We start from the raw sequence: 26,880 nt of genomic DNA, 5'->3' as shown, positions 1-26,880 counted from the left end.
TCTTCAGTGTTTTCAAAAGTATATTGTCTTTTCAGTTTAACACAATATTTGTCAGCTTTTATTTATAGCTTAAAAGAAAAGCCTCCCTCAAACGGTCATGAAAAATGCCCTTCTATAGGCATGCTGTCAGGAGAAAGGCTTTGCTTCTCTGAGTGTCATCCTGGGCTCAAATACATTTTACTGAAACCAAGATACAAGTGCCTCCAGCAATCATTGCATCTTGAATCAGCTGGACATGTAACACTCTGGCCTGAGAGCCTTTTTTAATCTGTATTATGCGAAAGTGAGGGTTAAATACAATAGATAACCAGGCAGCAATGGTTTGCTCTCATGCACTCTCTCTTTTTTTAAAATAAAATAAGCAGACACTAAAACTTTTGACGAACATTTTTATTGTTATCTAACACGTAGGGGGCAAAAACAATATTTGCAGCAGTATGATAAAACAGCACATTACCTAATTCCACATGACTCAGCATGTATTTTTTAACTTAGAAACTGTGATGAAAGGCCATGGTGCTTCACAAACTGGTTATGCTCTGTGGATATCAAAAATGATACATTGCTAGTGAATATTGCTAGCACAAATTCACCAGCATAAAGTAAGCAGGCATGATCCAGGGCAGATTACAGATTGCCGTAAGTCTGAGAGGTCCTTTGCTGAGAGTCAGAGAGATTCCTGCAACTTCATGGGACATCTTCAAATGTAGCACAGGACTTTATTCCCTGTTCTGCTATTCAGTAACTTACCGAGATGGAAAGAGCCAAAGATGTGCAGTTAGATAAAATGTAGTCCTCTGGAAAGTTCATATTTACTTCAGCTGCCAAACAAAGAAGGCTGGTCCCATGTATCAATCCTCACAAGAGCTCAGCATTTGGTGTTGTCATGAGTTAACACTTCAGTCAAAGCTGGTATTCTTCTTAATGGCTGCTGTTAAAGTGTACGTACGTTTTTTGTTTTGTGACTGAATAGTATTACCTACAAAAGCGAGGATAAAACCCTGGGACCCTGCTTTTGCACCTTTGTATCCTCAGTTTGTGATAGTACACTTCTGGGCTTTGAGAGCTACGAAGCTCACTCCTTCCCCACCCAAAGGGCATTTTTGTCTCTTGATGAAACATTCGTTAAGCCAGTCTACTGAGTTCAGACTTATCCTTTACATCTTTCTGATGACTCTTCTTTTCATTTTTCTGTTTGTAGTTCATGTGAAAAAACACACCCCCTATAATCAAACCTGAAAAACAGAGAACACTCATCAGTAAAGGGAAGAGAAAACTTTCTGAAAAGGTATTTCAGCAAAGGATCTGACACCCACACTGTAATATCCATACTGCTTTACCTCTTGAACAGAAGCAAACGGCTTTGGGGAATGACCATACAACGCTGGACCAACAGTGTGTTCAGGGACCGAAACAGTGGTGGGCAGGATCAGATGCCTGAGGGCTCAGGAGACTTCCTCCAAAGGAGAACTTCTCCTCTAGGATCTGACCAGATGGCAGTGTCTTTTTTAGCCCCTCTCCCTTTGAGCAGTGATTTGTCATGTTTGCCTTGAATTGTAGTCCCTGGGTTTTTTTCCCAATGGAATGGCAATTCTGTCACAGCAAAGCTGAGACTACTGACAGCAAAATTGTTCTTCAGGAACTCCTTGGTATCTGCTAGGAATAGCTGATGGACCCCAGAGATTTGTGCACCTATAGTCGGGAATGACTGAGATTTTCTTCTGGCCTGGATTAGAAGTGCTTATATCCTTTATTATCATTTGTCATATCCCGTCTAAGGTGTCTAGATGTCTTCATATGCATACATACATATATCTATGTATATATACACATCAAATATGCATATTATATGTGTGTATATATATGTTCAATCTTTTAAAATCATGATGAGCTTGTTACACTGTATGTAAATTCATTTCCTCTTTATCAGTGTTAGATTATCTATCACTTTCAACATCTCTTTGTTCTTTTACTAAAGTATATAGGAGTGCTCATCTACTCCCCTTGCCCCATTCATTGCTCTGAATATCTGTTCTGCCATTGTTCTTATTTTACATTCATATTTGTGGTATCTGAGTAGTTAATCAAGGAACATGTCTAGTATCTGCCACATAATATTTATTCTCCCACCCTCTTCTCAGTGGGAGAAACACCTTCCAGAAGAGAGACAGTTTGTCTTAATGAAAGAGTTTCTTCCATCAGAATGGATTGGCTGAGTGTCTGGGGTGTATCTGTTGTTGTATTTTGTTTTCCAGTGTCTATGCTCTGTGTTTCTTTTAAAGAAAGTAAGACTACAGAAGATCCTTGCTCTTGGAACAAAAGGTGCTGAGATCTAAGAGGGTCCTTAGCTCATGCAGGAACTCATTCTGGTGTCAGACAGGCCCCCAGGAGACGACTGTTTTTATAGTCATATCTTCTGAGCTTCAAGGCCAAACTCAACGTTTGCAATCTCCTCAGGTTTCACAAAATCTTTAGATACTTCTCATTGTTTTTTCCTTGCCCATCTCTGATCACTATTAAATCCACCTGAGAGGCTATCATCTGATTTTACCTTTACAGTGAAAAAAACTTCCTATTGAAAAAACCTGCATATTCATTTCGGGAATTCTTTTAAAAATCCTTATATACACTGTGTTTTTTAGAAGACTTACTTAAAGCAGTAGCAACTTTTACTGTGCTCTCTGAAGCTGACAAGCTCTCTTGCAATCAAAACATCTGTAGTCAGTTATCCAACATATTTTTCACTGAAATGTGGCACTATACTAAGTCAGGGATCAGACTAAGGCATTGCGCAGAAATAAGTGATGCGAGAAGCTGGACAGAGATGATAAAGATACTGTTTGACGGGTTTTTCTGTCAATCGCATGGTCTGAGTATGGCTTCTTCCATTTTAAGTGCTTTGATTTTTTTTTTTGTTTTTATCTTCAAAAGACAAACACATATGCATCACATGCATTGGCACTTTCGCTTGCTTTTGGGGTTTGAGTATTACAAAAGAAAATAAACACAGAGCCTTGGTTTTGTCTTTTTAGGTACTGAACTTGTTCTTGGGGGCTTGTTCTCTTTTAGAATTGAAGGAATGGTAACTTACATAAGTTCTGGGTTTTTTCTGTTTTATCCTATAATTTAATCAGACTCTTTTGAATATGAGGTCTGTTCACGTATTTAATTCCTTTTCTTCCATTTTCTCCATGGGTCTTTCACACTCCCTCCCCTCTCTACAGATGAGTTATAGTTTCCCAGTTTGGCTTTTGTGATCATCACATTCAAAAATCACACAGGACTGAGCGCTGAATTCTTCTTGCTCTTCGCTCCTAGGGGACTGTATCCCATCAACTGTTCTCCTCACTACTTTTGCACTTACACTGATAAAAAGAATACTGAAGGAGCTAGAGGATGTTATGGCAGGACATCTCTTGATCATCTACCAAAGGTCTTGGCAGTCTGGGGAGGTCCCTGCTTACTGGAAGCTAGCCAATGTTATTCCAATCTACAAAAAGGGCATGAGGGAAGACCCAGGGAACTACAGATCTGTTAGTCTAACCTCAGCTCCTGGAAAAATTATGGAGAAGGTCATACTGGATACTACTGAAAGGCATTTAAAGAATAATGCAATCATCAGGCACAGTCACCATGGGTTCACAAAGGGAAGGTCCTGTTCAACTACTTTGATATTCTTCTATGATAAGTCACCCGCCAAGTGGATGAAGGGAAGACCGTGGATGTAGTTTTTCTGGATTTTAGTAAGGCTTTTGATAATGTCCCTCACAGCATCCTTCTGGACAAGTTGTCCAACTGTGGGATGAGTGGGTTCACTGTGTATTGGGTGAAGAACTGGCTGAACGGCAGAGCTCAAAGGGTTGTAGAGAATGGGGCTACATCTGGCTGATGACCGGTCACCAGCAGTGTTCTTCAGGGTTCAATTCTAGGACCAGTTCTGTTCAATATATTTATCAACGATCTGGATGCAGGAGTTGAATGCACCAGTAGCAAGCTTGCTGATGGTACCAAACCAGGAGGTGCTGTTGACTCTCTAGAGGGGCAAGAGGCCTTGCAGAGCAATCTAGATAGATTGGAGTATTGGGCAATGATTAATGGGATGAAATTTAACAAGTTGAAATGCCAGATCCTGCACCTAGGATGGAGTCATGCTGGGCACAAGTATAAATTGAGAGAGGAGTGTCTGGAAAGCAGCCCTGCAGAAAGGGATCTGGGGGTGCTGGTCAACAGCAGGTTCAATATGAGTCAGCAATGTGCCCTGGCAGCCAAGAGGGCAAACCGCATCCTGGGGTACATCAAACACAACATAACTAGCCAGTCAAAAGAGGTGCTCCAGAGGAGATTTAGACGGGACATTAGGAAGCATTTATTTACCAAGAGGGTGGTCAAACACTGGAACAGGTTTCCTAGAGAGGTGGTCGATGCCCCAAGCCTGTCAGTGTTTAAGAGGCATTTGGACAATGCTCTTAATAACATGCTTTAACTTTTAGTCAGCTCTGAATTGGTCAGGCAGTTGGACTAGATAATCATTGTAGGTCCCTTCCAACTGAAATATTCTATTCTGTTCTGTTCTATTCTATTATATTCTCTTCTAATACAAAAAAAGATTTTGTCTTGTTTTAGAAAAAGTTTTAAGCTACTTGTTGAAATTGCATCAGCTCATGCCTGTAACATAATACTGTTCACTACCACTTAACAATATAACTGGGCCTCGTTCATGTAAATGCCGGTTTCTCACAGCTAAAAGCAATTCTCCATATGAAAAATGGAAACCTACAAAGTTGAAATAGGTGAATAAAATCATAATTGTAAGGTATGGGTACAGACATTGTAAGCATGACATCCCTGGATGCTTCACTATTTTCACTGTAATCTAGAAGCCAAAGATGAAGCTCCAGTCCCTTCCCTGGCAGGGAAAAGGCAGTAGGTAGCAATGAAGTGACGATATGCTGCAAGTGCAACATCTTTTTTCTGCCATAGCTGCTTGCTTTGCCATTGTATGTGCACGCAGAAGCACGTGCCACAGCAAGTTATTCTTATGACCAAAAACTTATAAGTTTGCAGCAATCATGATACACAGCCATGAGATCTTCCCTCTTTTGCTCATTCTGCAACATTCATGACATCTCTTCACCCAACAAGTGAATCAGTGTCAGAAATGCAGCAGCACCATCATATCTCAGAGACCTGACTTCATATCAACTAAGAAAAAGTGACCTACCAATGATGAGCAGGACTCCAATAAGAATCCCAATTGCCTGGCCAGTGCTTGGCCAGGAGTGCTCACGCTGTACTTCAATAAAACACGACTTTTCGCTTGAACACTTGCAGATGTTTACTGCAAAAAGAAATGCCATGAGGTTAATGCGAAGTTTAGTAGGCCAGTTTGAATATTCATAAATGTAACTGTTGTCTTGAAATTAATAGTTCGGTGCATAGTATACCTTCAAGATTCACTTTTCCTTCCAAAGGTGGTTTTCCATTGTCATTAATTATTACTGGAACATTATACACCTTCTCTTCAAAGTTAGCATGTTTTGGAGAGAGGTAAGCATGAGTAGCTGTAAGTAGGAAATGGGACATTCACATCAGCACAAGAAAGAAATTTAGCTCAACATTCATACCAGCTGCAAATGCTCTTTTTTAAAGCTGCTTTGCACATGATGGTATTTCCTGTTTTCCCCCATGTCTTCCCAGGTCTCGTTGGTTTGCAGACATTAAGTCAAAAGGGACTGTCTGAATGCCTAGTCTGGCTTTCAGCATAACATGGTCAGAGAATTTCCTTCTTAATTTCTACAGTAGGCCAAATCTGATTTTGGGTAGTGCTACACTGAGAGCATCACATCTAAACCAAGAATATCCCCCCATACCCATAGAAGCCATAACCAACTTAAATTATTCCCAAGATAACTTAGTAGGACAGACGATCCTTCTGGTGCACTTACACTGTCATATCTAAGACTCTTTAAAACTTGGAAAAGTAAAACTATAACAGCCATTGGGATCAGACCAAAGGTCTATTGATATCATTATGTTGTCTCTAGAATAAGTGGACATATCACAATAAAAAAGCAAGCACGTATTTTATTTTCTCCTAATGCTCTCCCAGCCTTCAACCATTTTCAGCTCAGGGACTTCTTGAGCGAGATGTAATTTCTTGCTTTGAACTTGTAGAAACTTTCTACATACACAACACCCTGTGGCAACAAGTTCCACAGTCAACTAGCTCTTCCTTCTATCTGCACTGGAAATAACTCCCATAAGCTTCATTTGAGGTTCCCAGGTTTGTGTACTGGAAGAGAGGGAAAACAATGAAGCTCTGGCCACCCTGACCACAGCATTCATGATTTTATAGACCTCTATTGTATTTTTTTCCCTACTCTCTTCCAAGCTAAAAAGTAGTCACTTACTTTGCTGTTTCCATACACTTCCTTATATCAGGCTACTCCATAACTCTGATTATCCTTGTCGCCGTATCTGAACCTGGTTCCATTTCTATTGCATCATTTTGGAGATGGAGAGACGGGAGTTCAAGATTTGAACAAATCATGGGTTTATACAGGGGCATAATGTTGTTCTCTGATTTCTTCTTTGGTGCCTTCCTAGTAATTCCCAATATTTGATCTGCTTTTCTGAACACTACTGATAATTTGATCTCACATTTTCATGGAACTGCTTACAGGTCTCACTCCTGACTCATAATGGCCAGCTCAGCACCCATGATTTCAAATGTGAATTTGGGAGTCTGGGGTTCATTTGAATCTGCCTTTTTATTGTTCAACCAACTCAGTCTTGCAAGGATGTTTTGCAATTCTTCATGTACTCACATAACTTTGTATAATGAGTAAACTTTGCCTCCACATTGCACACCCATATTTATTGACCTACACAGGTCCTAGCAAAAACCCCTTTGGAAAACCACACATGAACTCCCTTCAGTGCAAGAGCTGACCATTTACTCCAACTCCTGAATTTTGAATTATTATTTGTCCTTTCAAAACTTGTCCCTTTCACATGGTGGCAACCCGACTTTCTCTAATGGGACATTCATCAAATGTCTTTTAGGAATTCAGACAGGTTCTATCAGCCAAGCACTTATCCATGTGCTTACTGATCCCCTTCAAAGAACTCCAGTTGGTTTGTGAGGCATGACTTTCCTTTGCACATGAAACGTCAGAAATAGACTGTTTGTGAACTACTCTATTTCTTTAGCAGAAGTGATTTGTATTCATTTAAGCACACAGTACGTTTTATTCTTACATGTTTCTTCTTCGTAAGCACTAGTGAAATTTTAGCTTGTGACATACTAGATGCAATCACTTAAAAAAATTATTAATGACTTAGGTGTTCAAATAAATACATGCCAAAATGCATGTAATTTCTCAACAACCTAATTTTTTTCTACATGGAATACTGGATATGCAATACAAGGAATGAAAAAGAATTCAATATTTCTTTCTATTTCCCAGAGTACTTAGAGCATCCCATATCATTATAAGAATACCTTTTTTAACTTACCATTGACTTTTGAGATTTCCCAATTATTTCTTGTATTCACATCATCCGCAAGAGAAAAAGTAAATGTTGAATAATACCACTGTTCATCAGCATCAGTAGCTTGGATGAAAGCTCTCTCTCCTCCACTGAGCGGGTGGCAGAAGAAAGGAGGATAATCCAAAGCTAACCGTGGAGGGTTGTCATTCACATCACGTAAGTGTAGTATCAAGGTTGTTTTGGATTTCTGAGCTGCATTATCTGTAGAGTTTAACAGAATGCAAAGATAACACGCACATCTTGGACTTACATGCTGGGTGGTTGCGTTTGCAGCTATTGTATAGGTACACCATCAGGCAGGCAGTGAGAGGTGGTATTCTGTCTGCAGGTTGCAGAGGTAAGGTCTCAGGAGGTCCTGAGTGACTCATGGTAGCTGCCACCACTTTTTGAAAAGTATGGTTTATTTACCCCCAGCTTTTGCTGACTACAGAACTCTAGCAAGTGAAAGGGGGCGGATAGACCATCGTATTTAGTAAGCGGTCACATCCATCATATCTGGTAAGCGGTCACATCAAAGGTGACCAGTGCTCTTTAGAGCACTCTTTTAAGCATGAAACTCCTTAAGTTTCCCATCTCTCTTCTATATATAGGAAATACAAGTCAATATTCTGCCTTGGGGACAAGACAAGGGGCCCAAGAAGAGCTTTCAGAGACCTGTCATTTCTCCAGCCTGTTCCTGCAGGAACAGCCCCACTCCATCCTAGTGCTCAAGGAAGCACTCCTTTTTCCTGACATACAGAAATTGCATCTTTACCCATATCCCCCAAAACAGTGGCCAGCATTTTTGTTTATCTGTGTTTGATAAGGGAAATCTAGATTTATACCTCATTCAGTCCAGAGTTTTTAACCCCTATTCAATGTAAATCATGTATTGAAATCTCCTCAGATGGACTATCTGAAAGATTCTAATGGCTGGAACTAGGAGCCCTAATGTATTTCAGACTAAATAGTGTATTAGTTTTATTCATAATAAAATGAAACTCTGTACAAGGTTGCAAGTTACTCTCCAGGTATGTTTTCAGGAAGCCTGAACATATCTACAAGAAAGACTAAAATCTTTAATGCTATAGAGGCAAAAAGTGGTAGAAAATGTTGATGCTGAAAACACTGAGGAAATTCTAACCTTCTCTATATGCCATGTGGCTCAAGCAAATATAATGGCATGATAGTTAACTTAATGAAAGCTATTTTAATCCTCATTATCTACAACATCAAGATTTCTTTTAAGAAAGTTAAATTCTTAAGAAATATGTACTTCTAAGGATACATCACATGTTCCTGTACTTGTCATGGTTTAGTCATGGGAAGTATAATTCCTCCTAAAGCAGTAAGGGCAGGGGATTCCTCTGTGTGTATGTAGTTGTTTCATCGCTTACTTAGCTCTGATGCAACAACATCAACCATGTACATTTCTTGCTGTTCTCGATCCAAAGTGGAGGCAGTGTATATCTGTCCAGTGATTGAATCAATCCTCAGCCATTTCCTTATGTCACCTTCTAAGGAGTATCTTTGGAAAGAAATAAGAAGTCACATATACTATTCCAAATCAGGAAAAATTGCTGACAAAGCAAATACTTATTTACTGATTTTAGGCAAGCAGCTTGATTACAATTGTACTCAAAGAGAGGGTTCTTGGAAGAGTCCCAGTACTACAGCCAACGAGGAGAGACAGACAGAGGAAAGGAGGCCAAAATCATTGAGAATGACGTGTGAGAGCAGAACCGTGGGAACTCCACCTCTCCTCCAGCCTGTGCGCTGCAAATCCACCTTCCTCCTAACTGGGAAACCTGGGGTGTTCCTGAGCTTTTGGTCCAGAAGTGCACTCTGTCCCAACCCCATGTCCCTCTCTCCCCATCACATCTCCCATGCCTTGGTTTTGATGGGGGTGCAAGCCAAAGGCTGGGGGACAGAGGAAGCAGTGCAGACAGGCACTCGTTTTTTGTACCAGCAAGAGGCCAGGACCCCAAGGTAGACTACAGTGGTCATCTACTGCCAGTCTGGAGCAGCCTGTAATTACCATTGGGGCAGCCTTGGAACAGGGAGTGCTTTAAACATCACCACATATTTGCCTTTATATTATTGTTTAAAAAAACCCCAAGGTCTCTGGGTATTTACTGATACAAATTTAACCGTGAACATATGACCCAGTTAAAGCACAGACATTTGCTTGAGTAGATGTGACCTAACCTTCTCATTCAACGCTTTTGTTCTTTCAGTACCCCTTGCGTTAAAAACAGCATGCTGACATGCTTGTACATCTTTTACTTTTTATAGTTTTTATTTTATGTCCTTTAACCTATTTTTTAGCAGAAATGTGATTTACGTAAATACGAATTCCTGTCATCTGTCTCTGTCATCATCCCCCAGAGCTTCTGGACTATGTGGCTCGCTTTCAAACCAGTTTGACAGAAGGCCAAACGTGCTAAGTTCCCAAAAGTTAGGGGAAAGTAGAAAGCCAGATGAGAAACCTCTGGGAATAAAAATCCATGGGAGGCCTAAGTTGCATATTCTACAATTCCATTAACTAATTGGTGTTTTGCTGAATTTTAGTTATATTTCAAGGATTGTTTGTTTTGGGTTGAACTGTTCAGCATCCCAGCTGGGAATCGTGCAGCAAGAGCCACAAATAATTCTTCTGTCGGACTCTACTGTGTAAGGTACATTTACACCATGCAACACAGCACTGTGAATAGATTCGTGAGCTGGCAGAGACTCAAGGAGACTTGACCATACAACATGGTGTTGGGCCACCAAATCAGCCAGTCTGAGGTTTTGTGTCCCACTCACAAGAATAGGAGTTGTCTTGCACAGAGCTTTGCATCCTCAGTGGAAGTAGGCATATCATCTTTGGCAGTAGGAAAACAAAATGAATTAATTGTCAGTTATAGACTTGAGCTTCACTACAGGTTGTGTGTTTTGGTGGAGAAAAAGCCCTGTGCAGTTTCCTATGTGACATGAAAAGCAGGTACTTTCCTACTGGTTCCCAGAGGTACACAGTATATGCTTCATTCATTTGTTAAAGGCATTATGGATATGGAAACTCTGTTATTCTCAGACCAGCTCTGCCTTTTTCCTGGAGACATATATTGGCCTTCTTCCCATTTAGTTTCCTGGTTCAAAGGCCCCACTGGCTGATGCTTGTCACAGTACAGAGAGAAAGCTGGTTAGAAAAGCACTACCCAGCAGCCTGCTGCAGGTGGGTCACCGGCCGCCACCCCACCACACCTCCACCTTCTACTAGGAGATGAGACTTTTGTAAAAAAGTCTTTTCCTGCATGCCAAATATTGGGCATGTTTTCCTTGTACCTCTTTTAGAACAATTTTCTAAATCCTAAATTCAATAAATAAATCACAGTCACTCTTTTTTACCGTACAGTATCCCCCTCAGGATCATAGGCTTCCACCATCATGACCAGGGTATTGACAGGAATGTCTTCAAACACTTCTCCTTTGTAAACTGTCTTGTGGAAAATGGGTGGCTCATCCACATTTGTTACGAAAACTTTAAACAAGGTAAGGGAGCTTGAGTTGTACTGCACGCCTGGCACCAATGGTTCAGGGTTTGTGGCATTGATCACCAGGTTGTGCACTGGAGCCTCTTCAAAATCTAGAGCCTGGATAAATTAAAAGAACAAGGTGCTTTAAGTAATGGCCCCACTGCCGCGGGGAGCTCCCATGGGAAACCACAAAGTCCCCCTCTTCTCAAGGAGGAGATTGCATCTTAGATACAGACGAAATAAGGGATAGCTGTCAGGAGCAAAATGACACTGGGAGCAGTCCATTTAAATGAAACCATATGCCCGTTTGGAGGCCTCCTCAGCAACTGCATTGCCTAATAATGTTACCACCTGCCTAAGTTTAATAACTATATCCTGTTTACAGCAATAGTATTTATAGCTCTGTACAAGAAGGCCTCGGGTGACCTCCGGGTAACAAAATTCATGCGAGGGTTGTTACACCACAGAGTTTCTCACAATTGCCTCCTTGGGAAAAAATGACACTGAGATTGAGCCTGAAGATGGTCCACCAAAAACTGAATTTCCCTGCCCTTGGCCTGGCTGGCAGCATGTGAACTGGATGCAAACAACATGTCACCCCTTGGAAAATGAGTGATAGGTTTTCTGGACCTGTAGTTCAAGCACCTTCGAGAAGGCTAATTTCAAAGGGAGAGCACCTTTGCTATTGAAATTCATGGATGCAGCAAAAAGTGTTCCTTATATTCCTGCCTCCAACATTCAACATATGGGATGTATCACCCATTGCAGCACATGCTGGCCTTGGCTTTGTCTCAGTTAATGTTTGCCTCAGCAGGACAAACTGCCTCTCCATCCTGACATTGAGACATGCTGGTCTCACTTGCACCTCCCATTGCAAAAGCCACCAACAGCCCAGAGCACCAGCAAGGAGGAAGATCTGCCCGGTGACAGCCCACCACCACAACCACAGCCCATGGGAAGCATTTAGCTGGCTTTCTCTTTTCCAGAACGCTGCTGCAAAATCACTCAAATAATGCCATTTTTATTCTTTATGGTGCATAAACACCTACTTCATTGGCCAGAGCCTGCTCTGCTGGAGAAGGGGCCAGCAGCAGCGCCAGCGGAGGGAGCTGCCAGTGGTGGTGGGTGGGTAGGAGACAACAAAGGCAGGAGGATACGTGTGCCTGAGCACTACACAGGCACAGCGCCTGAGCCCAAGAGTGGGGCCTCCTGCAATCTGCACCATGCTTATGGTGTCCTCACCCCACCACCAGCCAGCCCCTCCCTCTGCAAATTATCACCAGGGCAGTTACTGTTTATGCCAAATACATATATGTAAATATATATATATAGATAGAGATATATATATATAAAGGAGAAGAATAAACCCATCCATTCACCTTGTTAATCTTGACGAACCCTCGGTTTGTTTCAGGATCTGTCTCTATGATGAACATGTTGTTTGGATCTCCTTCCTTCACTTGGTAAATGATGTAGGAGCTCCCTGTGGCAGGCTCATCTCCATCTGTAGCTTGAATTTCTAATATCACTGTTCCTACTGGGACACTTTCTGCAACAGTCACATTGTGATACTGAGGAGAGAGAGATTGTTGAAACATGACACACCAAGCACCATCTGCAGATAAAGACTTGAGCGCTGCAACAAGCTCACAACCCACGAGCACAGACGCATTTCAACCCACAGCAGCCATGTGAGGGAGGGAAGCGGTGGGTGCATTTCACAGCAGAGATGTAACCAGGTTAGAGAGATGTACAAAAGCATTAGTGAAGTGCCTTGCAGCAGTAGAGGTGAGCTACCTCGCTGCCCAGGGGAACCCAGAGATGCAAGATGGGCACTAGACCCTCTGCAAAGTTGCTATATCCCCCTTTTTAGGCATACATTTATCAAAGGTGATGGAACCTCTGTCAGTGGGTGAGCTACTAGTATAGCAGCAGTCCCAGACTCTCTTTACCTCCTTTGTTGAAACTACTCCACACACATGCAATGCTCACAGCAGTAGGAACAGCACCTCGGTCTCCTCTGTACCCAGTGAGCATCCTAGCCACTACTGTTAAATATTTAATTCCTCCATGTACCACAGGCTGTTGCCACATTAGCAGCCCAGCTCCACTTTGTTTGATGTGTGCCCTGACCTAGCAGTCTCATCTTGAGGCCAGATCCTGGACTGAGACCTTGAGGTGAGAAAGTCAACAGCCTGCTAGGTAGGCATAAAGTCTGCATGTGTCTAAGCTCCTGTTATCATCAACAGAGAGCTGGGCAATGCAGTCAGCAAAGCCGAAAAACCAACACAGCTTCCCCAAGAGGACATCTACACCTGATGAGTTAAGACAGCAGTCCTGAGCCCACCGCCTACATTGCCTATAAGTATGGTGGGAGCTTAGACACCTAAATGTAGACACCACAGCCACTGCAGTGTCTGCAGGGAGGCTTGGGCCAGCAGGCAGAAGCCATGGAAGGTGTTTCAGCCAGATGCAAACACCTCCACCAGAGGAAGAGGCAAGACCCTGAAACCCATTCCCGAACAAAGGGCCAGCAGGTATGCGTTTGGGCATGGATCACTGGACCACTGTTTCTGGTTAAAGAAAGTACAGCCTTTGATTTCCATTCACCTTCTGGCTTTTTGGGATACATTAACACTCTGTTTAGAAGGGAACTTGGGAGATGTTAGCTTTTTTCCATTTAGCTATTTTAATTAATTTTAAAGCCTTTTCTTCCTCCTTTCTTTCCAGAACTTACATTTCTGGAATAAACAGCTTTAGCAGAATCATTTCTTTCTGTACACATAGTTTTCCACTAAGCAAATTACCTTACATTTCAGAATTAACTATTAACTAGAGAGTCCCACTGTCTACTGTCTAGGTAGACCTTATATGCAGGCTTATACCTCTTTGCGGCAATACCTTGTCTTTATTTTCACTAACAGATTGCTCTGTTACTTGTTCTGTAACTGGTTGGTTTCCCATTGACATTCTGTAGACATTGAATGTATGCTCAAACATTTGTCAAAAGTTATTGGGACATAAAAAATGGTGTTAAAAATACTCACATCTGATTTTTCAAAGATGGGAATCCGATCGTTGATGTCGATGACATGTATTTGAACGTCACAGATTGTTTGGAATACTGCATGGAAAGAGAACAAACAACGTCACGGCAACCTTCTGCCGAAAATAACTCTCCTCCAGGAGGGTTCCCCGTGAGCAAAAGTGAGTGCTGCCAAATTGCCCAACCCAAGCAAAGACCTGCTGTTGTAAGAAGCACTTGGTCTCCAATATCTCTTAGTCAGTGACAACCTCATTCTTTACCTTACTATTCATCTTCCCAATTTCTTCAGCATTGTTCCATCCTGTTTCATTTCATTTCCCTCACTTTTTTTAACCATATCCCTTTACTAGGATGATGATCGTTATGAATTGTGTTAGCTTTCTCAATATCACTTTCACATGTCAAAAAGTAAGCCCCAGGTTTTTATGCTACCTTGTCCTCTTGGTGGGCCACCAAGCAGTACCCTCATTTTCATTACAGCCAGAGTTAAACTTCAGATCTATGTAAATCTAAGTGCTACCTGAGCAGGGGCACCCATAGCAACGGGGGTTTGTGATTTTAAAAGCATACTCTGTCTGGTCGTGTGCTAGTCATATGTATCCGATTTTAGTGTTCTACAGACGTGCTTCGTGAGGTGAAAGTTAAGGAGTATTCTAAAAAAACCTGTTTGGATGGAATTCAAATAAGCATCCAAACCAAATCACCAGCTTCTCCCTCTGCAAGGTTTTCGTATCATCTGCCGAAGTGATGCTATTATTTCATTTACAGACATGTCACACTGCTTTCTCTACATGACAGTTCCTCCGTCCACAAGTTTTGCCTGACTATAAGGACTCCAGCACAAAGCTTTAAGCTTTAGTATGGAGTTTGATTTCCTTTGCATTCAGTGAACCACAAAGGACTCCTGGGAACTTACATAATGGACAAGATTCTTTTTGAAGATTAATTTCAGCTCTTAATCTTTTAAAATACAATATCTGGACTCTCTGAGCAGCTGTTTTTAATTTCTTTATTTTTTTCAGTGAGTCCCTTTGAAAGATTTTGAGGGAAAACCACAATCATGATGTCTTCATTTTTTTCCCCTGTGGAAGGAAATCTAGTACTGGAGTACTTGTTAACAAGCTTCTCAATTTATCCATGCTCTACTCTAGAGCTGCTTTCCTTCCATACTTGCATTATGAATCATGATTAACCTCCCTACATCTCAAGAACAAGGCAGTACCACACCAGAGCAAGCCAGCTCTCAGCACTGCTGCCTGTCCAGTGAATCCTCCAGGTCTCCTCTCATCCCTTGGACACTGAGCATGGGGGATGCCAGTGTGAACAAAATTACTCCAATATATAACAGCAGCCGCTGCATACCTGCATCTGTCACCAGCACCTTCAAGGAATAGTTGGATGCAATGCGCTTGTTTAATGAACGGCTAGTTAACTGCAAAATCCCAGTGTCTTGCTGAATAAAGAACATATTACTTGCAGGAACAGCAGGAACCTGACTTTTGATTTTGAACCGCAGACGAGAGTTAAGGGTGTCCTCCTCATCCATGTCTGTAGCAAACAGGGTGCCAATATTACTTCCTGTGGCAGAGGAGAGACCAGAGTCAGTGAGATAATACAGTGGTCCTATTCCTCCACAGAGGGACACACTGACATCAGTCATACCAATACAAAGAGTAGAGGGGCAATAAAAATACAACTGCGTGGAAAACACTGCAATGGACACAATCATTTGACTTCTGAGAGTTTTTCCTTCAGCATCCCAACCAGCTTTTTTGGGCTTGGGGCAGTCCAAAATGGATGGGCTACGTCTTTTCATCAGAAGAAGTGACTGTGACAAAAGACACTTCAGCCTTGAAACCAAATAACTGAAGTGAAGACTTAGGGACAGGTTTTGGTAACGGTCCACTGAAGTCAAAGGCATTACACTGGAGGAGCATCTGGATGAGGGAAAATGGGCTCACGCCACTTTTAGAGCAGTATTTATTGTATTAGTAATAATAGGGGTGTTTTTACATTCTAAGCAGTTGTCTAAAACTGTGGTGGTGGGAAAACACAATTTTATATTTTAAATGGAACAGCGTTTTTTAAGTAGGGGTCTTGGATCTGTCTTTCTCAGGATATTGAATTCCTTTCCACATGAATTATTGAAGCAAAAACAACAGAGTTATTTGCACAGGAAAACATTTCTCTAGGAGAGATACATTTTACTCTTTGAGATCAGAATTTCTAGCTTTATTTGCACCCAGCCAGAAACAATAACAGGGCCAGAACGATGTCTATAAATGAGTAGAAGCTGTTTTCTTACCTCCACCTTCATTTTCTTGAACTTCAATTACAGTGAGTGCTTGCTGGCACACAGGGGGATTGTCATTAATGTCTTCTACAATGACATGAATCTGCAGAGGCTTGTCCACCAGTTCTCCCTCATTATCTTTTGTGACCACAAAGAAAGTATACTGCAATAAGAATATTGAGATTAGATGTGTTGAATGTCCACTGTGACAATATTTTGCATTTAAATGTATAGCTATGGGAGCATTCTATGCAAATGAAATATCCTCTCATATGTTTGTTCAGTATTTTCACTCTGTTTAATTCAGAACTCTTCCATCACACCTTAGTGCCTGAGGTCTGAGTTCTCAAAAGCATTTAAAAGTCCTGAATACTTCACTGCACTGTGAAATTGCTCTCACAAAAATTCAAGAAAAGCAGGAATATCTCATTTTTGTCACTTTGCAAATTCATCTGTCACATACAGAGATAGGATTCCTCCAGCATATCTGATCCCTGGCCTGTTCTGTGCCCAAATTTCTTCCAAGAAGAAAAGGGGACAGAGGGTTTTCTGTCTAAAATACCCCCAGATAGGGAACTTCAGGGTAACTTTACAGTTGCAACTGCAAGTTAAACTCTGCTTCTGCAGTGGAGAGATCCCTAAGACCCCTGGGATCTGGAGTACATCTGAAACATCCAAATCTCCTGCCCTCCACAAATGCCGCTGCATATCTCTTGCTCATGCACCTACAATTCTGCCATGATTGGTCTGTGTTGTACATTACAGATACGCTGTGGGCAGTGATTGCTACTGCCATGGAGACCCATGGAGAAGTGTTGTAGGGTACCAAACTGAAGGCAGTTTACAGTGTAGTAACTGAATGTGCTTTCATATCTGCCAAGTCATTCCCAAACAGAAATGACAAGAAATAAAGCTTTTGTTTATTTTTTTCCCCTCTGTTCTTTCTAGTGAGCTTTCTTGTATTTACTCCCACACCAGCAATCAACTTCCTGCTATGGTCTTTCCCATCAGTGAGGCTTTATGTGTTTACTTACAGTATCCTTTTCTTCCCTGTCCAATGGTTCAGTCACATAAATAACCCCATTCTGATCAATGGAAAATGGGAGCCTGGGCAGCTTTTCTTTTTCAAAAAGGTCATAAATCACACCTGGCTCATTTGAGTGCACCTAAAAACACAAAAATAAGTCAGGATAGGAAGGCAGAAGTGTAGACTAAGATTTAACAGGGATCATTTCTGGACCACAAACAAAAAAGTTTGCATTCCTGTTAACTTCATAAACCAGAAAATTAACAGTTTGGCAGTCTCTTGGGATGAGCTGCAGACAGCCAGACTGATAATTCACCGCTGCTGTCTGAATTGTTGTGGTGAAGCCATTTTACCTCAGTTTCTCCAGCTGTCCAGCTAGGCTACGACACTTATGTTTTTATGGAAGGGTTTTGGGTTGTGAAGCTCAGCGGTGATATATGAGAAGAAAGCATTATATGTATTTGAAGGTCTTGACACTAATTTATTCCATCTCCTTACCCTGTTTATTCCTGCCTGTAGTTTTGGTTTATCTAATTCAGAGATGTGGAACAACAAAACAAATACCCAGTACCTATATGCACATATGCGTGTGCGTGCTCTTTACATGCCTCAAAGTCTGTGATGAAGGCTCTTTAGTGGGGTGCTTCAGATTTAAAATGAAATGCAGTAAACAGATTGCCAAATTAATGAAGGAGTCAGTATTACTGTTTATGTTTTATACTACATAGCAGCAACTGCATTTCATTTTCCGCTAGGCAGAATCAACATGCCCCGTGAAATTTATATACAAGTGACCCCAGAATAGGAGCACTATTGCATGTTAGTTTTTCTTCCACCTGTTTTCACTCTGGACTTCCTCAGGCTGTCACTGAGGCCAGTGGGAATAGCACCAAGTCAGTTACTCTTGCAAACAGGATCCAAGGAATCCTGCCATGTCCAAAGGATGACGACATTGGGGGTATCAGTGCCAAGGCATTTTTCAAAGTCAAACATTTCTGAAAGGCTGCTGGGCTGTTAGTTAATATTTACTGATGTATACATTGCTATTGGTCTGCAGTTATCAGCAAAATATTTTGCATTTGCACTGTGAAAAGAAGAATACTGTGGGAACGCAGGATGCTGAAGGAGGGCATTTCAGTCCTTCCTAGGTACTTTTGATATAGCAGGTGTGCTGTGTCACACCAAATTCGTCACAGCAGATGTCCCTGAGTGCAGGGCACTGCCCACAGCAGGGTTGCAGTGAAGCTGGTCCCCTGACAGGCTCTTCTGCAGATGGAAGAAACTAACCTCAAAATAACCTTCAACAGGTTAGCTCTTGGTTTGCCCAAAGCCTGGAGGGCCCACGGTGTTACAGCGAGGCTGGAAGTGCTCAAAGAAACCCATCAAGAGGGAAGGCACCCACCTCCGCAGAGGCACACAACTGCCACGTGTCTGTCTGGGAGCTCCCTTGCGGTGTCTCAAGAGCTTTGTCTTTCACATTGTGCCAAATAGCCTTATAAAGCACCCTTTTCCTTCCAGTCATTACACTGTAACAACATTCTCCAAGTGTTTCCTCTGTCCGTGGGATATTCTCACACACAGGCAGTGCTAACAGCCTCTCCAAACTGAAGGGCAAAGTCCAGTCACTCTAATGTTTGTATTGACTGTATCTCAGTCACCTTCAAACCATTAACTTTCATACTAACAATAAGTTAATAAGAACTGCACTAAAGATCATTTCCAAAGGATGCTATATACAAAATAACTGGGAGGTGCCAAAGTCCTTCTGAAGAGCCTGGTGTTGAATGCAGTGGGGACACCATCACAGTTAGCTGGGAGAAAACGACTCTGTGGCACCAAGGAGAGGTGCAGGGAGCGCGGCCAAGGGCCCTACCTGGCTGATGTTGACAGGGTGGACCTGGGTTGAGTTTTCTTGGATGTGGATGGTGGAAGGAGCTTTCCACAGGCTCTCCTTCACAGTGATGATCACATCGGCGCTGCTGGTGAAAGCATTTGTTGTCATCCCTGCCATGTCCTTCACGGTGACGACAAGTGTGAAGGTGTCCTGCTTTTGAGGATCTAAGTGAAAAGAGCCTGGAGACAGAGCAAGGACCCAAGTGAAATGAAGCAGAGGCTGTGGAGAGGGTTCATCTGCCCATTGCCTCCTACATGCACCATGCTTCTTCATCTGCTCCAGTCTCACTCCTTAGATAGGCCTCTGTGCCAAATCTCAGCAAACCATTTCCTCTGGCTTCTCTGAATGATGCAGCACAGCATCATGTGGATGTAATCATATAAGACCTCTGTGCTGTGGTTTCATGTTGTGCAGATGCATCACTGAACAGCCCTCACTCCAGTTAGGCACTTGTTCAGCCCAGCAGAAGAGACGGGGTTGGAGTTTAGTTGGGAACATGTGGCTGGCTGAGTTTTCTCTGCATTTTTCATGTTACTGATTTTGATTTTCTAGATTTCAAGGAAGAGAATTAATTCCAAGATATGACTCAGCATAGTTCTGAGGGCCAAAGTATCTACCTCTCTTCTCAATGTACTTTTAGATCCCAATCTCAATTTCTGCTAACTTCCCTTGAATTTGGTGGGACACAAAGAAAGTTCCCCAAAACCAGGGCCTCAGTGGAGTATGTCCCACTGACTACATTTATTCAGAATTTAACATCAGAGCTGTGTTGCTGTTTTGTTCCTAGGTACACCCAAGAACTCATGCTTGCTTTTTGACAAACAAGAATCTTTTTACATACCCGTCTTACTTGGTGAGATTGCTCCAGTTACATTATCAATCTGGAAAAGCATTTCTGTATAAGGATTGGGAAAATGATGGAGAATGCTGTACGTCAGCTGTGCATGGGGAGTTGTAGGATCATCGCGGTCAGTGGCGTGGACGTACATGAAGGGCTTGCCTGTTCAGATTAAAGAAGAAACAGTGATAAGAGGAGACTGAAACCTCAACACATAATCCATTCGAGCAGAGCTCTCAAGCCAGGAAGGCAGCTTATGGAAAGCTGCCATTGTTTCATAATGCATCTCTCATGGTAAGCCATGCTTGTGTGTGGAGGTTACGGTGCCTGTGTACCATCCCACAGGTCCCCCCTCCACCAGCTCTGCTTAGTAGTATCACAATAGGTGTGAAGACCAGTTGGTGAAGAAGGTGACAGAGTTAACTCAGAGAGTTATCTACCGCCCAAGAGTGCCTGCACCCGGAATGTAGCTCGCTGGTATCTCTTTAAGGCCACTTTGCAGTCCTTATACAAATCAGTTCAACCCGAAGCAGCTTGAGAAAAATGCCCTACAGCTGTGACAGTTATAATTAAAGGAACAATCATACAGTGAAAAAAAATATGGAAACCCATGGTAACATAAGTGAATTTTTGCCTTTTGATCACCAATGCAACATTCAAAATCTTTTTGACTTGGATGCAGTTGAAGAATACAGTAAAATATTGCAGAATGGTCTTCTGACCCCATAGAGTTTTATATGCGCACGCTTTAGTGAAAATTTCTACTTGAGTCCATAGTCACAGTGATAACAGCTGGCTGAGTCCTTTGTTTCATTTCCAAGATGTGGGTCTCAAACTGCTCTTTGATACTTTCCTGATTTCTGGACTGGGTCACTACAATCCATAATCTAAGACTCTGTCGTAAATACTAAGGTTCAGCCCATGTTCTGAGAAGCATCAGTCACATTAAACACATACCCTATATCTACACTGGCATTTTATTTCACTGATGTGCAAAGACTTACATATGCTTAGCATTCTCTTTCTGTATAGTCTTTGGCAACCTTTAAAATTTAAACTCCATCTAGCATAGGGGTTTTTTTCAGTGCAACAATGAGGGCAGCTATATTTGTCTGTTAACTGATACTTGCAAAGAAACAAGTACTATGAAATATTTCTGATTACACTCATCCCTTTACACAACACATAGTGGTCATCTCTTTGCCCTTTCATTATATTATACATGCTTGTATCCTTATTTTGTACAATCCTGTGTGAAGGAAAACTGATCTTTTTTCAGCTTGTCAAACTATAGCGCTCACTTTATCTTCCTGTTTAACTAATTTAGCCAGCTTCCTATTAACTATAATATTTAATTATTATGACAATTACCTGGACGGGAGTTCTGCCTCACTACTCCAGTGTACTTTATCTGGTCAAATTCTGGTGGGTTGTCATTGATATCCTCCACATGTATCATAACAGTGTATGGACCTTTCACTATGTTCCCTTTTTCGTCCAGACTTTCCACCTTGATTTGGAAAAAGAAGGAACAGCAAAGAAATATTTTCATGTAGATAAATTAAAAGACATAAATGAACATCAGGATGTCAAATGCCAAGTCATTCTTACTGTGACGCAAATCTAGTGAGAGCCATCACTGGGTGGCTCTGTCTACAAGAACAAATTTACCACGGCAGCTCACTGACAATAATTCGTCACAGTGTATAATGCCAACAAAACAAAATAACCTACTCCTGCTTCTGATGACACTCTTCAGAGGGCAATTTCTCACTTCCAGTCTCAGCAGACTACTTGTATTCTTGCACAGCTTAGACCTCATGTTTTTCTTTAAATAGAAATAGATACTTTCTAAAGAACAAGGAGAAAACCCAACATGATATAGCGGACTCAAGTGTGCTATTGTAAATATCAACCAGAAAAATAGGCTGGTCTAAGGATTTGTAAAGAGAACATAATCGTTAGTTCTGATTACATTTTCGTTCCAAACAATTTGACTTCTTATTTTTCAGCCTTCTTTAACTTTAAAGCACCAAGTGTACATTATGTCTGTCAGACTTTATTTTGTTTGCGCATAATAGATCAAATCATGATTATTTATGCCTAACCAACTATCATTTTTCAGTTCCGTTATCACTACTTCTTGTCTGTAAAGGATTCCCATGTTTAGGGTTAATAACTTCTGGGGCTAGAAAATTGTCCTCTCTAATGCCAATCCAAGGGTGCTTTCGAGCTGAGAACATGAAACCATTAAACCTTAAGTGCTAGACTTTAGCAAGATGGTTAAGGCTAACTAAAACATCATCAGGTACTTCGTCTGTTCAGATATTGATCCTCTCACAATCATCTCCTTCTCAGTTGCTAGTGCCTCAGAAAAAGACAATACCATTTTTGACACAGAATAAGAGCACAAGGCTAAACCGAGACCAAAAGGTTGCCTACCTGCTGCCCCACTCCCAACAGTGTTTACTATGAGATCCTTATGAAAAGAGTACAATAGCAGGACAAGCACACAATGCTATTTCCTCTAATAGCCTCCGACATCTGCCAAACAGCTTTCTGCTGTTATCTAATAGAGGTTAGATCTGTGCCTCTGTGTCTAAATGTCATTTACTGACACCATTTGTGACTAAATAGATTATCATCTTTCTAAATAGATTACAATAGTTTATTTTCCCATTCCAGCCATGGAATTATCAGTCTTCAGGGATAACAAGCGAATATCATTCATGGATACAGATTTCATTTCCAGTCAAGTGTCCTCATATTAGGAAAAATAAAGGATTGGTGTTGGCATCAGGGTCATTTTTGTTTTCTCAACATAATCTTCCTGTGCTAAGGAGCATTTTCCTGTGCAAAGTTTTTCAGAACTATAAAACCATTTGTCTTTCAGCAAAACTCAATATTAAAAATGAAAAGCTGTCTGTAAACATAGATAAAAGAAAGAATTTGAAATTTCAACAGTTTTCCATTAATTTCAGGTTTACCAAAAAAGGGTGAATATGACTAACCCTCCCTTCCTATTTTTCATTGAGTATTTACCTGCAACCTGTGCACTGCTTTGGTCTCCCAGTCCAGAGACCCATTGAGATACAGGATGCCTGTCTTTGGCACGATGTCAATTATTCCATCTTTTTCACCAGTCAGTCTGAAACTCACAGCAGGTGGCTCAGATGTGAACTAGAATGGAGAAGAAATCAGAGGGAAAATAATCTTTTTTTTAGCATTTTCACCATAATCAAAATAATTTCATGCTTTTGTGTCTTTTAAAATCTATTGCAAACAGTGTGCTTGGCTGGGGGAATGATATTCCAAGAGTCTGCTCAAATAAATCTGCTCTTTTCTGATCCTCAGCAGAGGAGTTTTCACATTATTTACTGAATGCTGCAGGAAATCCTAACTGTGGTTTCTTTCCAAAGCAAACGTCTGCTTAGGACAGGGCTTTGTCTGAGCACAGGAATGGAAAAAAATGACGCACATCCTCCATTTGCTTGAGAGCTGGATCTGTCCTTCTGCGGTTATGGTTTTGGGAGGAAAACCTCAGAGCTGAAGGAAAACAATGGCACAAGTTACATGGAAACCCATTCTCTAGGAATGCTGATTTTATTAATCCCCGTCCTAGGATATCCTCTCAAAATGTGTTTGAGAGAAGGGGTTGTCTCCTGCCTTTTGCATGTAGACTCTTGAATTCCCAGATAGAGGAAGTCAAAGTTAATTTCAGATCCTCTCGGGGGACTGTTCTTCCCACCAGCACAGATGACAACACGGCCCGTGAGGTCAGTGTGTGCAAACTACATGGTTTTTGACCAGAATGGATACCAAGAGACACTTGATTACCTGGTAAATGAAGCGCATTCCCCCTCCTTCTGGAATAGAGAAATTCATATCCTTCAGAGGCCCAGTTACATGCAGGTCCCCCAGATTCTGGCACATAGCCTGTGAGAGAGAGAGAAAGGGTTGGAGGAAAGCAGCTGAGGGATGTCTGCTGTCACCACGCACGAACAGCAGCTCTCCATCACCGAGCCTCTTGCAAGTTACTTTGCTGTAGTATAATGGAGGAGACTCTTGCTGGTTTGCACTGAACATCTCCGGGTTCTTTAATGCACATCCATTTTTAAAATCAGTGTTATTTATTAATGAATTTGAAAGCAAATATTTGGTCTTTGCCCTTTTCTAACCACTACATAATTAAATGAGATTTCATCTACTTTCAAGAGCGAACAGAAGCACCGAAGAGCTGAGGGTAGACTGAGAGCAAGAGGAAATTCATAAAAACATTTCTGGATCACCCCTGTGTCCCCAGCAGGATCAGCTGCATCCCATCCAGGAGCCACACGGTCTTGTGGTCACAAGGGTGTGGGGAGACCCAACGCCACACCTGGGGATGGGGAGGAATGGGGGCTGCACCTCTTGTAGTTTCCTCAGTAAATCCAAATGTTTTTTGTAAGGCAAAAAGGTGGACCCCGCAGGTCCCCTACCCCACCACCCTCAGCACCCTGGTGATCTGGGCAAGCCACTCGGGCCCTGTGCCTTCACATCAGTTGCATGTGAGTGCAAACCACAGCCAGAGCAAATGCGTCCAGCTGATATTTGGCTTCTACCTCATGGCAAAAACGCCATGCAAATCTGTCTCAGCCTCTGTTTTCTTCCTAATGGCTAGCACTGTCTTCGCATGGTGTTTTTTCTGGCAAATTTTTAATGAGTTTTATATGAGTTTTATAACCATCCCCTCCCTACTGCCCAAAAACCTCCAGACACACTCCTGCCCGAACATTTCAGGGCTGTTCTTTCTTACTTTCAAACAAAAAAGCAAAGCAAAATCAGCCTCCTAGAGCAGCCCCTGTACACAAGAAAATTCAGCCTACGGTTCAGATAATCTACCTGTTTCTCCAAAGGCAAGACCAAACTCCCCTCAATGTCTGCTCTTCTCTCTCTGTCACCAAGGTCTTGCCAATGCTGAGGGGCTGCCTGCCAGAATTAGGGCACCATCATTTGGCTGCACAGGTAAAACTCCCTTTCTTCTGGTGTAAAAATGACTTATAGATTCAGAGTGCCATTGCATCCTGTCCATCACCGCACGGAGCTGGGCTCCGGGAGTGCATGTTCTCTGCTGCATGACTTTTCCCCTGGATTTGGTCCTATTGCTGCTGGGACAGCTATTTGGCCTCTCAAAGAAAAGCACAGCTTACATATTACCAAGGGAAAACTTAATTCTGGCTATGACAAAAACATAGCTAAGTTCAGCGCAATTTACCCTAAAGCGCTGCTCTCTGTGTGTGTGTCACAAGTGGTGTTTGAATAATGCCAGATTCTGCTTAATAATAGCCAGAGATGCTGCTCTCCTCGCCTACAAGGGTTTGTGACTCTTTGCAAACAGAAAAATTAGAATATTGTGAGAACTGGGGAAGGAGGGGAAGGAATACTAGTGAATACTAGTGACAGTAGAAAAATATCCAAAAAAGTCATGTAATAGGTATGCATACCAGGAAAGTGTACTTTACAGCTACCCTTTACTATTTTTGCTAAATGCTGACTGCTGGGCTCTGCCAGGGACAAGATAGCAGGACCCTGGATCTGACCTGCTACAGCTGTTTCCGTGTCACACTGGTGGGCACAACCTGGCTCCTGGAGTTTTTTCCCAGGACTATTTTGTGGAGGGGTTTTGCTTGGTCATGTTCTTCACCATGGAGGAACAAAGGCTGACGCTATAAAATCCAAAAGGTTCAAAGTGCAGGCTGTGAAGCAAGTAAAAGATATCTCTTCCTCTCGGTTAAAATTACTTTATGTGGATCATAAATATTTCCAAACATATGTCCACAGCATGAATCACTACTCAGGAGCCTGAAGGGGAAAGAGGGCTTTCTCCTTGGCCTGTATCTGGCTAGCATCCCTTTTGAAGGTGGCTTTAATGGCTGCAGAGTGGCTTCAGGGGGTCAGCACTGCCACGGGCAGCAACTCTTGAAATGGGAAGGAAAAAGAAGGTACTCGCTACTGCCCATCAACCCTACCTCCAGGGTCTCCATATTCTAAGGAAATTTTTTTTGTAGACTTGAATTTGACTCATTTTTTATCTTTTCTGTTAATTTCAATTGTAAAGTAGAAGCCACCATTTTAGCTTTTACAGACATCAGTAAATCCATTGAACTAAATAGCATAATTAATACATGTCAGTTCCAGAAAATCCTCTGAAAAGTGATTCACATAGATGGAATAATGAGGATAAATAATTTATATGCATGGTTTAAACGAAGTGCCATTATATGTCTTAGAATACATTTAATATGTCAGCACATGTATGGATTATAATACACATGAGCACATGATACAGATGTCTTCACTGTTTGGTGATTCGTTGCAGTATTTTTAAACCTTTTCTGGTGTGAAATCCACTTACTGGAAAAAGTAATGTCTAAGGAGGAACTACGAGAGGCAAAATAGGTAAATTGATTTCTTTTAGGGTTTTTTGAGGTTTTTTTCCTAATGATTGACACATCTTCTTAACTTTTGGCCATGGGGTCACACACGTGTCGGGGCTGCAGTCCCACGCCCAGAGTTACAGCCGCTCTGCCGGCAGACGCTGCCAGCCTGTCCTGCAGCCTGGGACACCCTGCGGGTTAGAGCTCAGAGGCTGACAGGCAACCTTTGCCATTTGCTCCCAGATAAAAAAAGGAAAAGCTGTAACTCACCGAGAGAATGATGAGCAGAAATTGAAGTCCACACAGCTTAAACAT

General features: G+C 41.9%; 1 protein-coding gene across 1 annotated transcript; it reads right to left on the bottom strand.

The window, feature by feature from the left end:
- Positions 1-1,125: 1,125 nt before the first annotated feature.
- Positions 1,126-26,880, bottom strand: CDH17 (cadherin 17). Its single transcript, XM_059815562.1, has 17 exons — positions 26,836-26,880; positions 23,987-24,085; positions 23,192-23,329; positions 21,521-21,659; positions 20,153-20,311; positions 19,291-19,490; positions 17,425-17,556; positions 16,403-16,553; positions 15,460-15,675; positions 14,099-14,175; positions 12,431-12,622; positions 10,924-11,168; positions 8,931-9,061; positions 7,519-7,755; positions 5,445-5,561; positions 5,222-5,338; positions 1,126-1,235 (listed from the first exon to the last, which is right to left on the bottom strand). The coding sequence occupies exons 1-17, from the start codon at positions 26,878-26,880 to the stop codon at positions 1,126-1,128; spliced, it is 2,505 nt and encodes an 834-aa protein (XP_059671545.1).

Source organism: Gavia stellata, chromosome 3 (genome assembly GCF_030936135.1).
Source record: "Gavia stellata isolate bGavSte3 chromosome 3, bGavSte3.hap2, whole genome shotgun sequence".
Taxonomy (NCBI): Eukaryota; Metazoa; Chordata; class Aves; order Gaviiformes; family Gaviidae; genus Gavia; species Gavia stellata.
Note: the sequence above shows the minus strand (reverse complement) of the source record. Positions and strands in the feature narration are given on the sequence as shown.

Bases quoted from the DNA above. Each gene is read 5' to 3' on its own strand.
- CDH17 (XM_059815562.1), bottom strand. From the start codon at position 26,880: ATGTTTAAGCTGTGTGGACTTCAATTTCTGCTCATCATTCTCTCG. The intron at 19,491-20,152 runs GTATGTAAAAAG...CTCTGTCTCCAG, and splicing joins AATCTCACCAAGTAAGACGG to GCTCTTTTCACTTAGATCCT. The intron at 12,623-14,098 runs GTGAGTATTTTT...CTCTCTCCTCAG, and splicing joins CCATCTTTGAAAAATCAGAT to TATCACAATGTGACTGTTGC.